General features: G+C 42.1%; 1 protein-coding gene across 9 annotated transcripts in view; it reads left to right on the forward strand.

The window, feature by feature from the left end:
* The window catches only part of LOC307182940 (acylphosphatase-1), a 43,158-nt gene that overhangs the window by 1,491 nt on the left and 27,736 nt on the right, over nucleotides 1-13,931 (forward strand). For 5 of the 9 annotated variants that reach the window (XM_079914692.1, XM_079914690.1, XM_079914693.1 and 2 more), the window contains exon 1: nucleotides 13,029-13,069. Coding sequence is in view for 4 of the 9 variants with exons in the window: in XM_079914694.1 (XP_079770820.1) it covers nucleotides 3,392-3,489; nucleotides 10,822-11,037 (314 nt within the window). In the remaining 5 variants the exon portion in view is untranslated. Of the gene's footprint in view, nucleotides 1-2,941; nucleotides 3,075-3,391; nucleotides 3,490-10,821; nucleotides 11,732-13,028; nucleotides 13,070-13,931 lie in introns of those variants that run through there. The other 4 variants (XM_079914695.1, XM_079914696.1, XM_079914694.1 and 1 more) reach the window with 4 other exon arrangements.

Raw genomic sequence — 13,931 nt, forward strand, 5'->3', positions numbered from 1 at the left:
CTCACCTTCCCCTCAAATGTAGGTGTTCTCCAAGGCCCTCGTATTTCTCATATAAATGTAGTTTCAGACATTCTCTTCCTTAATGATTTCAGCCAAATGCTGAAATTTCAGGTCTCACCTATGTTTAAATGGTATCTAGCTTAGTTCTCTCTCCTTAATTACGGACTCAAATTTCCAAATTCCCATGTAGCACTTGCACGTGAATGTTCCTCAGGAACCACAAACTCAATATGACAGAAAACGAAGTTGTGATCACCTCCGCATTCCCCAATCTACTTCTCCAGTGTTTCCTCTCATGCTGAAAGCATCAGTCATCTTCTACTCCTCCCACTTTGTCACCCCCTCTCTCTAACTGGTCAGCAGGTTCTGTTGAAGTTACCCTGCGATGTCTCTTATATATGTCCCCTCCTTTACGTTTCTACAACCCTAGGTGAGTTCCTCCCTCACTTCTCACTGGGATGACACCACTCTCCTAACTGCTATTCATCTGCTCCCCAAACCTATCCTTCTGGCTGCTGCCAGAATAATTATCCTGAATACTTCTGACCCCATAATTCTCCTACCCAGTGGCTGCTTCTTTACCTATAGGATAAAGTTGAAATATGTAACTTAGCATGGAACTTCAGCTTGCCAGATTAGGTCCAGCCTACCTTTCCAGTCTTGCCTCCCCAGAGGCTAGTCCAGGGCATCTGAACCTTGGCTGTGCTTTAGGACTACCTAGAAAGCAATTTCTGGGAGTGAGGCCTGGGTATCAGGATTTTACAAAGCTTTCCCCAAGGTCCTAATGTGCAGCCAGGGTTGAGAAACCCTGGTCCAGCCACACCTGACTACTTGCACTTTCTTACCTCAGTGGCCTTACTCCAAGCTCCACGTACTGGGAGGTGGTGGAGCATAGCATTCATGGGAGTAGGTTCTGTACTCAGACTGCTTGGAACTAGATCCCAGCTCCATCACTTACTGTTTGTGGTTGTGTAACCTTGGGTAATATGCTGGTTCCTCCAAGAATGCTTTCCCACTCTTCCCAGCCAGAATGACTCTCTTTGCTCCTTTGTGTTCTCATAATATTTTCTGTCCTTGTTCTAGCACAGGGCTGGCTCATGACGAGCTCTCAGTGGATGCTTGTGGAATTGAATTAGCATGTTGTGCATTGTATTGTCATCATTTGCACGCGTATTTGTCCCTTACACTAAATAAAAAACTCTTTGAGGGCAAAGATTATATACCATCCATCTTTGTATATCCTGCAGTGTATATACACAGTAGATACTCAATAGGTTAATTCTACAGAGAAACTAGTTTTTAAAAAATAAATTTTAAATAATATAAGCCAGTTACTCTGTTCAGCATTATTTTCAAATATTACCAAGCGTAACAATTCAGTTCAGCTTCCCACCCCACTCCCACCCCAACGCCAGCACTGAGGTTGTATGATTCTCCAGGATCTGGATCCTCACTTTGTCGTGGGCAGCTAATGGAATAATGAATCTCCATGGCTCCCATTGCAAATCCATCTCACCTTGCCAAGCCTGCCAACCTGGCATATTCACCAATGGAATCTTATGTTATGAAGGGATGTAAGGTACACAAGCACTCCAAAGAGCAACAATAAACACCACAGTTTTCCTTCATACACATTCTTAATCTTAAGGGTATCTGTATTCAAATGCCTTCAAGGTGACCCTACTTTTTTTTTTAATTAGTTTTTATTGGAGTATAGTTGCTTTACAGTGTTGTGTTAGTTTCTACTGTACAGAAAAATGAATCAGCTATACATATACATATGTCCCCTCTTTTCTGGATTTCCTTCCCATTTAGGTCACCACAGTGCATTAAGTAGAGTTCCCTGTGCTATACAGTATGTTCTCATTAGTTATCTATAAGGTGACCCTATTTTTTTTGTTGTTGTTGTTGTTGCGGTACGCGGGCCTCTCACTGTTGTGGCCTCTCCCGTTGCGGAGCACAGGCTCCGGACGCGCAGGATCAGCGGCCATGACTCACGGGCCCAGCCGCTCCGTGGCATGTGGGATCTTCCCGGACCAGGGCACGAACCCGTGTCCCCTGCATCGGCAGGCGGACCCTCAACCACTGCGCCACCAGGGAAGCCCAAGGTGACCCTGTTTTTAACAATCATTACCCACAACTCCCCTTGACAATTCCCTTCTCCCAAAAGAAATTCATGCAACTTGGTCACTTGGCTTAGATTGACTGATTCAGTTGTGATTATGGGTTATTTTGCTTGTGCTTGTGATTGATGGATTGATTGCTTTAGATAAGCATTGTTTGTAGTTTTCTTAGTAAGGTAGACTCTGGTGAGCCGCTTCCAGAATCACAGAGGGAGAAATAACCTCCACTGGGACCTCCTATACACTTATCTCTGCTGCTACCAATTCCAGACTTAGGCATGACTCAGAATTAGAGGAGAACTGAGAAAAAGGGCAAAAAAGTTGTATGTCTTCTATTTAATTTGTTTGTCTGTTTGTTTATGATGTTTAGTGTTTATCATCTGCCTCCAGAATTTAATCTCCTCCGGTCCAGGGATCCTTTTTGTTCATTAACGTATGTCAACCACCTAGAAATGTGCCTGGCACACAGAGGCTCTCAGTAAATATTTACAGAATGATTGGATTTATCTCAAGTGTTTCTTCGTCTTTGTCCCCGCTAGAAAATGAAAAAAGGCGTGCGCTTAGTGACAGTTGGGGTGAGGGCTCGGTGTGCAGAATCCTAGCCGAGACCCTGGACAGATCCCGCCCCCCCGCCAATCGGAGGCTCTGGGGCTACTAGACACTGGCGTCCCGAAATCCCACCCTCTAGGCGGGCTCTGGGCCGAGCGCGCCGTGCGTGATTGGCCGGCGCAGGTGATGGGCCTGGGAGACAGCGAAGGAGGAGCCGCGTTCTAAGCTAACGGGCGCGGCGGTTACGCAACCGGGGAAACAGTTGGCCTGCTGGTCTCCCGGGTAGTCCGCCGGAGAGGAGGACGAGGAGAGTGAGCCTGGGGCAGGGCTCCGGGGCGTGCTCATCAGTTCGATTAGCCCTAAAATATTAATAGGACATTCTGGTGGGGGCGCGGAAGCCAGGTTCGCGTGGGAAGAGGGAAGGATGGAGAGGGAGCGGGACCGGGGATGGGTGTAGGGAGGTAACTGGATAAGCAGGTAATTGCCCCAAAAGAGGCCTCTGTGGGCTCCCTTGCCCGGGTGTCTTCCTGTTAACTTCACACACCCGCGCTTACACGTGACAGCTTACTTACTCCGAAGTACTGGCACCTTAAGGTCAGGGAGAGGTCACAGTGGTTAACGATGGAGAGGTGTGTGTGTGACCCTTTCTGCCTCAGGATTGGGGGCCTGGGTGTAGGATAATGAGTCCTTTATTTTTCTGCTTTCATGGTCTCTGACAGGTCTGAGCGTGAGTATGGCAGAAGGGGACACCCTGATATCAGTGGATTATGAAGTTTTTGGGAAAGTGCAAGGTGTGTTTTTCCGCAAGTACACTCAGGTATGTGGCTTACAGGCTTTGGGGACATACCTAGGGTATGAGCATGGGAACAAGAGACATGTTCCTGAAAAATATGCATTGGAGAACCTTTCTGTTTGGTAGCTGGATGGCAAAGAGGTGGTTTGTAAAAGAATGGGTATGAAAATGCTTTGCGGTGGGTAAAACACAATGCAAATGGAAAATTTGTCTACTGTTATTATTGGTCTTTTCTAACAGTGGTACTTGAGTACCTAGACACATATGGGTGAGCTTCTCTTTTCCAAAGGGGAATAGAGGGCTTCCCCAGTTCTCCCTGTTGTGGCATCATCAAACCAAGTCACAATTCTTGTAGGAAAGTTAACATTGATCAAAGAGATGGCATTTAAGTGACCTTGTGACATTTAATTGCTTCCTCTGCAGCTGCTGCATTTTCTTCAGACCTCTTTCCTTTTTCAACCTCTCCCATTCCCCTATGTAATTCCTTTCCGGTCATTTTAGCTTTTAAAGAACAATTACCTTTTCCAGGTGAAGCTTTTCTAATGAAAATACTTTATCCATTCCAGGGTAAGTAACGGTAACCTTGAACATGGAGCCTGGTATTCCAATTTGATATTAGGGAGTAGTTGAGGGGATGAACAAACTATTGACAGCCTCTGTCTTAATATCACTAATCCTCCCTCAATGGGCACACACAGATGCAATCTCAGTTTGCCTTCTGTCTTCTATAGAGGGGTATCAGGCTATTGCCTTCCCAATGTATCTCCAACCCCAAAGATACTGAGTTAAGACTGCAGAACTTGCCAAGTGTCACATTCCGGGGACTGTGGTACTTAAAATTCAAAGGTGAATCTTTGAAATATGAATGTTAAATATCACTACCTCTTTTTCCAATTACTTGCAAATCATTTCCTCCTGTTTCATGCTCATATATGAAGTGCCTATTGGAAAAAAAGAATTACTGAAAGTCATAGCAAAAGCTATGTTCCAATTAGCTTTGCTACTAATTACATATGGTAAGTTCCTGTGATTTAGTAAATGGAGGTGGCAGCCTCAAAGATTAATTAAAGTTGTTGAGCGAAAAGGACCAGATGGCAGTATACTCCATCTTTGTCTACTGCGCCTCCCACCCCTCAATTTAAAGAGAGAATAAAAGAATGCAGAAAAACAAATATTGATTTGGAAAACTGCAAGGAAAGTGTCATCCTTTTTTCCCCTTAATTAAACTTGTAGTTTATTCTTGACTACTTATAATCATTTTATTATATATGTTCATTTTAACAATTATTTTGTTTTGCTACAGTCTTTTTATGTGTTGATATCATCTAGCCTCTTAATTTAACTCCATCACTCCTAGAATGAGTGCTAATACTTGAAGGGATTTTTTTTTTAAAGTTAGAATAAAATTCACCCTTTTGGGACTTCCCTGGTGGTCCAGTGGTTAAGAATCCACCTTCCAATGCAGGAGAAATGGGTTCAATCCCTGGTCGGGGAACTAAGATCCCACATGCCACGGGGCAACTAAGCCCACTCACCGCAACTACTGAGCCCATGCACCACAACTACAGAGCCCACGTGCTCTAGAGCCCTCACGCCACAACTAGAGAGAAGCCCGCGCACCGCAACGAAGAGCCCCTGCACTGCAACGAAGATCCCGCTTAAGGCAACTAAGACCCAACGTAGCCAAAACTAAATAAATAAATTAAATAAATAAATAAATATTTTTTTAAAATCACCCTTTTAAAGTGTATAATACAGGTCTTCCCTGGTGGTGCAGTGGTTAAGAATCGCCTGCCAATGCAGGGGACACAGGTTCGAGCCCTGGTCCGGGAAGATCCCACATGCCGCAGAGCAACTAAGCCCGTGCGCTGCAACTACTGAGGCTGTGCTCTAAAGCCTGCGAGCCACAACTACCAAAGCCCTCGTGCCTAGAGCCCATGCTCCACAACAGGAGAAGCCACTGAAATGAGAAGCCTGCCCACCGCAACGAAGAGTAGCCCCTGCTCGCTGCAACTAGAGAAAGCCCACACGCAGCACCGAAGACCCAACGTGGCCAAAAAAGAATAACAATTAAATAAATAATAAATTTATTTTTTTAAAAGTGTATAATACAGTGGTTTTTTAGTATTCATAAAGATGTACACTAATTCCAGAACATTTTATCACCCCAAAAAGAAACCCCACACCCATTAGCACTCACTCTTCATCCCCCAGCCCCTGGCAACCACTAACCTCATTTCTATCTCTATGCATTTGCCTGTTCTGGACATTTAATGTAAATGGAATCATATGATATGTGGCCTTTTGTGTTTGGCTTCTTTCACTTGACATGTTTTCAAGATTTATCCATGTTGTAGCTTATATCAGTACTTCATTTCTTTTTATGGCTGGGTAATATTCCATTGTATGGGGAATTCCCTGGCAGTCCAGTGGTTAGGACTCGGCACATTCACTGCCAAGGCCTGGGTTCAATCCCTGGTTGGGGAACTAAGATCCCACAAGCCTTGCAGTGTGGCCAAATAAATAAATAATAAAATAATTGTTTAAAAAAATATTCCACTGTATGGATATAACACATTGTATATATCCAATCATCAATTCATGGGCATTTAGGTTGTTTCTACTTTTTATCTGTTATAAATAATGATACTGTGAACATTTATGTACCTGTTTTTATGTAAACATTATTTTCAGTTCCCTTGGGTATATATACCTAGGAGTAGATTGCTGGGTCACATGATAACTCCATGTATAACTTTTTGAGGAACTGCCAAAGCAGTTTTCCAAAGCAGCCGCACCATTTTACAGTCCCACTATCAATGCATGAGAATTCCAATTTCTCCCAATTGTCAACAGTTGTTATTGTCCGTCTTCTTTATTATAGCCATACAGGCGAGTGTGAAGTGGTATCTCATTGTGGTTTTTTGTTGTTTTGTTTTGAGGTATCAATGAATTTAAAAGGATTTACGTCATATAAAGCATGTTCCCCTATGACCATAATGAAACTAAACTGCCATCAATAACAGAAAACTGGAAAATTCCCAAATATTTGGAAACTATAGAACACATTTTTTTTAATTGTGGTAAAATACACATAATGTAAAATTTGCCATTTTAACCCTTTTGAGTATACAGGTCAGTGACCTTAAGTACATTCATATTGGTATGGTACCATCACCATCATCCATCCACAGAACTCTTTTCATCTTGCAAAGCTGAAACTCTGTACTCATTAAACAATAACTCCTGATTCCCCTTCCCTAGCCCCTGGCAGTTACAGTTCTACTTTCTGTCTGTATGAATTTGACTACTCTAGGTAACTCATATAAGTAGAATCATATAGTATTTGGTTTTTTTCCTGACTTGCTTATTTCACTAGCATAACATCCTTAAGTGTCATCCATGTTGTAGCATCTGTTCAAATTTCCTTCCTTTTTAATTAAGGCTGTGTAATATTCTGGTGTATGTGTATACCCTCATTGTGGTTTTGTTTGCCTTCTAATGATTAATGATGTTGAACATCTTTTCATGTGCTTATTGGCACATGGAAGAAGATATTTCTTCTTTGGAGAAATGTCTCCAAATCCTTTGCCCACTTTTTTAAAATATAAATTTATTTATTTATTTTTGGCTGCTTTGGGTCTTAGTTGCTGCACGTGGGCTTTCTCTAGTTGTGGTGAGCAGGGGCTATTCTTTGTTGTGGTGCGCGGGCTTCTCATTGCGGTGGCTTTTCTTGTTGCGGAGCATGGGCTCTAGGTGCACGGGCTTCAATAGTTGTGGCTCGCGGGCTCTAGAGCACAGGCTCAGTAGTTGTGGCACGTGGACTTCAGTAGTTGTGGCGCACAGGCTCTGCAGCATGTGGGATCTTCCCAGACCAGGGCTCGAACCTGTGTCCCCTGCATTGGCAGGCGGATTCTTAACCACTGCGCTACTAGGGAAGCCCTTTAATACATCTTTATTGGAGTATAATTGCTTCACAATACCATGTTAGTTTCATTTGCACAACAAAGTGAATCAGCCACACCCATACACACGTCCCCACATCCCCTCCCTCTTGAGCCTCCCTCCCATCCTCACTATCCCAACCCTCTAAGTCATCGCAAAGCACTGAGCTGATCTCCCTGTGCTATGCTGCTGCTTCCCACCAGCCAACTATTTAACATTCTGTAGTGTATGTACGTCGATGCTACTCTCACTTAACCCCAGCTTTGCCCTCCCACCCCATGTCATCAAGTTCATTCTCTATGTCTACCTCTTTATTCCTGCCCTGCAACTAAGTTCATCAGTACCATTTTTTTTTTTTAGCATACAGTATTTGTTTTTCTCATTCTGATTTACTTCACTCTGTATGACAGACTCTAGGTCCATCCACCTCACTACAAATAACTCAATTTCATTTCTTTTTATGGCTGAGTAATATTCTATTGTATATATGTGCCACATCTATGGAAAACAGTATGGAGGTTCTTTAAAAAACTAATAATAGAACTACCATATGACCCAGCAATCCCACTACTGGACATATACCCTGAGAAAACCATAATTCAATAAGAGACGTGCACCACAGTGTTCATTGCAGCACTATTTACCATAGCCAGGACATGGAACCAACCTAAATGTCCATTGACATATCATGGGCAGTTTTTAATTACTAATTCAATCTCTTGTTATAGGTCTATTCAGATTTTCTATTTCTTCTTAATTCAGTTTCTGTAGTTTTTGAGTCTTTCTAGGTATCTGCTCTTTTAATCTAACGTATCTAATTTGTTAGAATACAACTGTTCATATTATTCCCTTATTATCCTTTTTTTTTTTTTGTAAGGTTGGTGGTAATGTCCCCTCTTTCATTTCTGATTTTAGTACTTTGAGCCTTCTTTCTTTTTTTTTTATTGATCGGGCTAGCTTAAGGTTTGACAACTTTGTTGGTCTTTTTAAAGGATCAACTTTTGGTTTCATTTATTTTTTCTTTCTTCCTGCTTTCCTTCCTTCCTTCCTTTCTTTTTTTCTTTTTTCTGTATCTATTAACTCCTGCTCTAATCCTTATTATTTCCTTTTTTGTGCTTGTTTTGGATTCAGTTTGCTCTTCTCTTTCTAGTTTCCTAAGGTGGAAGTCTAGGTTATTGGTTTGAGGGTACTTTCTTTTTAGATTGAGACTAGAGTTGGTGATTATATTCGTTAAAATGTTTCCAGGGGCTTCTCTGGTGGTGCAGTGGTTGAGAGTCCGCCTGCCGATGCAGGGGACACGGGTTTGTGCCCCGGTCCGGGAAGATCCCACATGCCGCGAAGCGGCTGGGCTCGTGAGCCATGGCCGCTGGGCCTGCGCATCCAGAGCCTGTGCTCCGCAGCGGGAGAGGCCCCAACAGTGAGAGGCCCGCGTACTGCAAAAAAAAACAAAAAAATATTTCCAGATGACCATCCAAGCAGAAATATTATTATGAGGGAGAATTAGCTTTTTGGAATTTTCGTAGGAGAAAACACTGCTTACTTGTTTAGATATATATTCAAAACTGAACATGACTCAGCAACATTATGTTATCATTTAAAAATAAAAACAGGGACTTCCCTGATGGCACAGTGGATAAGACTCCGTGCTCCCAATACAAGGGGCCTGGGTTCGATCCCTGGTCGGGAAACTAGATCCCACATTAATGCTACAACTAAGAGTTCGCATGCCACAACTAAGGAGCTGGTGAGCTGCAACTAAGGAGCCCACCTGCCACAACCAAGACCTGGTGCAACCAAATAAATAAATATACATATAAATGTGTGTGTATATATATATATAAAATAAGAACAGAAGCGAGTGCACAAATAAAACCCATACGAAATCCCCATTCTCAACACCAGTCAAAGTTGGGAGTGTTTTGTTCACTCTCAGAGTTCAGATAAATCATATTGCAATTTAAAACTTAAATAAATTAGTTTTGAGCAGTACTGTTATAACCTCCTGCTCAAAACTCAACACAATCATTCCTATAGCTAATTACCATATAAGGTAACTAAGAACTAGGGATAGCCCATTCCCCTAGGTTAAAAGAAGTAGAAGAGTGCAGTTGTTACACAAAGTCAGCTGGATGTGGAGTCTTATTCAGATCCATTCTCTGCATTCTTTTTTAATGCCACAATCTACAACACTCAATCATGCTGTAGGTATCTCTTATTTTTCTTCATTCCTTAATTTCCTCTGTATCCTTTAAACTGTTATTTATTTGACCAAAGTCTCTTGTTCATTATGCAAACATGTCTTTGCTTTGAACGTAACTGATTTGATGAATACTTCAGTTCCTCATCAAACATAGTTTTGCTATGCATAACATTTCCTTTGGCCAACTCCAGCAATTTCCCATATTTACTAGGTCACTCGTCTGGCATTTGGACATGCAATCAAGTTAACTCCCGTTTTCTTTTGTAATCTAACCCCTTCTATTTAGATAGAATGTAACAGTCAATAACTTTTATAATATCCTTAATTGGAAACTTTACAAAAATAAAATTGCCTCTAAAACATTGCTACCTTTCCCCAATTTTCAGTCATTCCACAGTTAGTGATTTAAAGGAAAGAGCATTGGAAAGTCTAAGAAAAGAGCAACTACAGTGATTAGATGATTTTCATAAGCTTATGCTTATGAACATTAAAGACATTGTGATTATTTAGACAGAAGAAAGTCAAGTGAAAACAATAGTTAATGTAGCCTCATGAAACTTTGGTGTTTAGAGGCTGATCACCAGCTGCTTTTTCCTTCTCTAGGAGGATGAGAGAAAGTGGGCTTTGGGTGCAACATAAAGACCTTGGGTTAGACAGTTTCTTTACAGTGAGAACAGTGGATTGCCTTGCCCAGGAAATTGTAAAATACTCTCTAATGATCTTTAAAGAGATATTGGACACTTAATCATCTGGATTTGTTTAGGTGTGGTCTTGGTTAAAGAAAAAAAGAAGGATCAAATAGCTTCATGCTTTTTCTATTTAATATACCCAGTAGATTCTTGATTAGGAGACGGAAAATGAACAAGATATACTCCAGTATCCTAACAACAGTCATCCTTAGGGAATCATTTTGAAAACATCTGATTTGGTCTTAAATCTTTAGTACTTAACCAAATTGACGACATAGTGAAAAATCCTGGTGCCTGGTTTTATAGGGTGGAAGAAGGAAATGGAGTCAAGTGGTCAACACTGCATGTTAAGATCAGCAATGAGATTCTCCTTGCTGTAGTTCTGTTTTGACTGTTCTGGACAATATCAAATTAGTTTCAGTGGCTTGATTCTAGGCCAAGATTCTGGCAAGAGATTGTAGTCTAATTTTGTTTTGTTCAATCTCACTGGATTTCTCTCTCTTGTCTTTTTCTTTCCCTTAGGCTGAGGGTAAAAAGCTCGGATTAGTAGGCTGGGTCCAGAACACTGACCAGGGCACAGTGCAAGGACAATTGCAAGGTCCCACCTCCAAAGTACGTCATATGCAGAAATGGCTTGAGACAAGAGGAAGTCCCAAATCGCACATTGATAGAGCAAGCTTCAACAATGAGAAAGTCATCTTAAAGTTGGATTACTCAGATTTCCAAATTGTGAAATAACCGTCTGAATTTAAATTTTCCAAGATACTCAGTGGTTTTGTTTTTTTATTTTTAATAGGGATAGAATTATTCTGTGTTCAATATTAGAATTTGTAAGTAAGTTATTTTAGTATCAGATATTTGATAGTTACTGTATATTATGTGTATGATGGAAGGATTACAACTGTACACAATTCTAATCAATAAAAACACAGAACCTTCTGTGTAGGATACTTATTTTCTTTTTGGTAAACTTCATTTTGGGCAAAATGAGAGGTATTTACTTAATAAACATCTTTGGGAAGAGAATTTTGAGGTAATTTAAAGAAGTCTGAAAGAAAGAGCAGTTACTTTTAATCATTTCTTTTTAATAGTTTCCATGAACTTTTCTTCAGGAAATTGTACCTAATAAGAACAAATACCACAAGTTCAGTTTGTTAGCTGTTCAAATGATATTTTGGACCAATTGTTTTTCATTTTCTGGAGTTTTTGCTGTCATCCCTGTCCTCTGCGTAAGGAATTCACATAAATTGATATTATGGGCTAAATTATCCCCCCCCCCCAATTCATATGTTGAGTCCTAACTCTGGATACCTCAGTATGGGACTGACTACACTTGGAGACCGGGCTTTTATAGAGGTAATTAAGGTTAAATGAGGTCATTAGGGTGGGCCCTAATCCAATATGCCCCAGTGTTCATATAAGAAGAGGAAATTTGGACACAGCCCTGTGTGCACAGAGGAAAGAACATGTGAAGACAGAGGGAGAAGACAGCAATTTTACCAGCCAAGGAAAGAGGCCCTAGAAGAAATCATCATTTCAACACTTTGATCTCAGATTTCTAGCCTCCAGAACTGTGACAAAATAAATTTCTGTTGTTTAAGCCACCCAGTTTGGTACTTTGATATGGCAGCCTTAGCAAACTAATACAAGCAATAAGCATTTTGCTTCATCAGACTTAGGTATCTCCTGATTTGGTTTAGTCAGCCATTAAAAAAAGTATGTATCAGGGCTACCCTGGTGGCGCAGTGATTGAAAGTCCGCCTGCCGATGCAGGGGACACGGGTTCGTGCCCCGGTCTAGGAGGATCCCATGTGCCGCGGGGCGGCTGGGCCCGTGAGCCATGGCTGCTGAGCCTGTGCGTCCGGAACCTGTGCTCCGCAACGGGAGAGGCCACAGCAGTGAGAGGCCCGCGTACAGCAAAAAAAAAAAAAAAAAAAAAAAAGTATATATCAAATGCTAATTGAGTTTGACAAGTTTATCATAAATTCCAGTTTTTTAAAATACAAGGTTTCAATGAAAACAGGACAAAACAAAAACTGTAGGTTGGTTAACGAGTCCCATAACACCTATTCTCACAATGCCCTTAGAGTTCCACTCTCATTCCATTAGAAAAGAAAGCTGCGGTGGTATTGGGAAGATACCAAAAAAGTCAATGAAGGGAGTCTTGTTGTCTTCATCTGTAAATTAAGAATAGAGCTATATAGTTTCTTGGTCTTTTCCAGCTCTGAAATAATACTATAGATCTCTAGATGGAAGGCTTTGGATTTATTAATTAACTGAGTACCTAACATAAGCCAGGCACTGTTCTTGCCATGGGGATACAGCAGCAAACAAAAATAGACAAAATCCATACCTTCATATAGCTTACATTCTAGTGAGAGAAGATAGACGATAAGCAAATAAAATATATATTGAATTAAATGGTCGTACGTGCAAAGGAGAGATGAGAGAAGGGGAAAGAAGAAAAAACAAGTAAAAATTGCTAGAAACAGCTTTTCACGCCATGCTAAAACGGGAAAAGGATTGAGAATTCGGGGTACTAGGGAGAAGAGACTATGGGACACATGAGTACCGAAGCCGGGAACACCTGGTGCGCATGCGCATTGGGGTGTCAGGGACTAGAGGGTGTTATCGGCGGGGCAGCTGAGAAGCGCATGCTCGCGGGATCGCGCGTGCGTGAGCCTCGCGTGCACGAGCCTTGCGAGCCAACGTGCGCGCGTCCGGCGTCCGAGGCGGTTGGTGTCAGGGAGTTGTTGAGGCGCGATACGAGGTGACTTGGGGAAAAGCACGTGACGAAAGGATGATTCCGGGAGCTCTTCTACCACTAGAAGGGCCCTGGCGACCGCTGCGGGCCAACTTTACGGGCCAGCTGCGCAGGGGCTCCGGGAGGCCCCCTGGCCTGCCTTCAGCGGGGCGCCCGAGCCTGGGCAGGCTGGGGTTTCTGGTTGCCGGCTGGGGTTTCTGGTTGCCAGCTGGGGGAGGGGATGGGGGCGGAGCTTGGGTCTGGCGGGGTAGGCGGCCTCCGCCCTGCTCCCCGAAGCTTTCTTATGAGCTCGGAACCCGGATGGAGTCGTCCCGTTTGTCCCAGGAGCCCTGAAAGGACTGGGATATAATCAGGAAATCGTTGAGTTGGGTAGCAGTCGGAATACTTATTAAACGTTTACCTCTCATTTTTTGCCAGCTGCAAAGTTCATGATGTTAGAAATCGTCAGATCTGCAATTATCGCTCTGATTTTACCGGGTTTGAAAAACTCGCCCTACCACTTGCGAGAGGTCCCCCCCATGCTGCTCTCAGCTGTGAAGGGAGGGGACCTTTAATTGCACTATAATCTTATTTTTTTTACCTGTCAGAAAACTTAAAATCAAGTTTAAACAGCCCCTTGCCATCATGATTATTGCCAAGGTAGTTTGAAGCCATCTGTAAAGACCAAAATACAAAATAATAGTAAGGGCCTTCTGAAAACTTATCAAAGTAATACATGAACAAGATTTAAAAATCAAATACAGAACGGCTTACAATGACAAGGAATTTTCCTGTCCTATCCTTTCCCATTCTTAGTCTGTTTCCCCTGAGATAACTACATTTAGCCAATAATAATAATTATTATTATTAATCTTAATCTCTTCTTGAC

Source organism: Stenella coeruleoalba (assembly GCF_951394435.1).
Source record: "Stenella coeruleoalba genome assembly, chromosome: 2".
Lineage (NCBI taxonomy): Eukaryota > Metazoa > Chordata > Mammalia > Artiodactyla > Delphinidae > Stenella > Stenella coeruleoalba.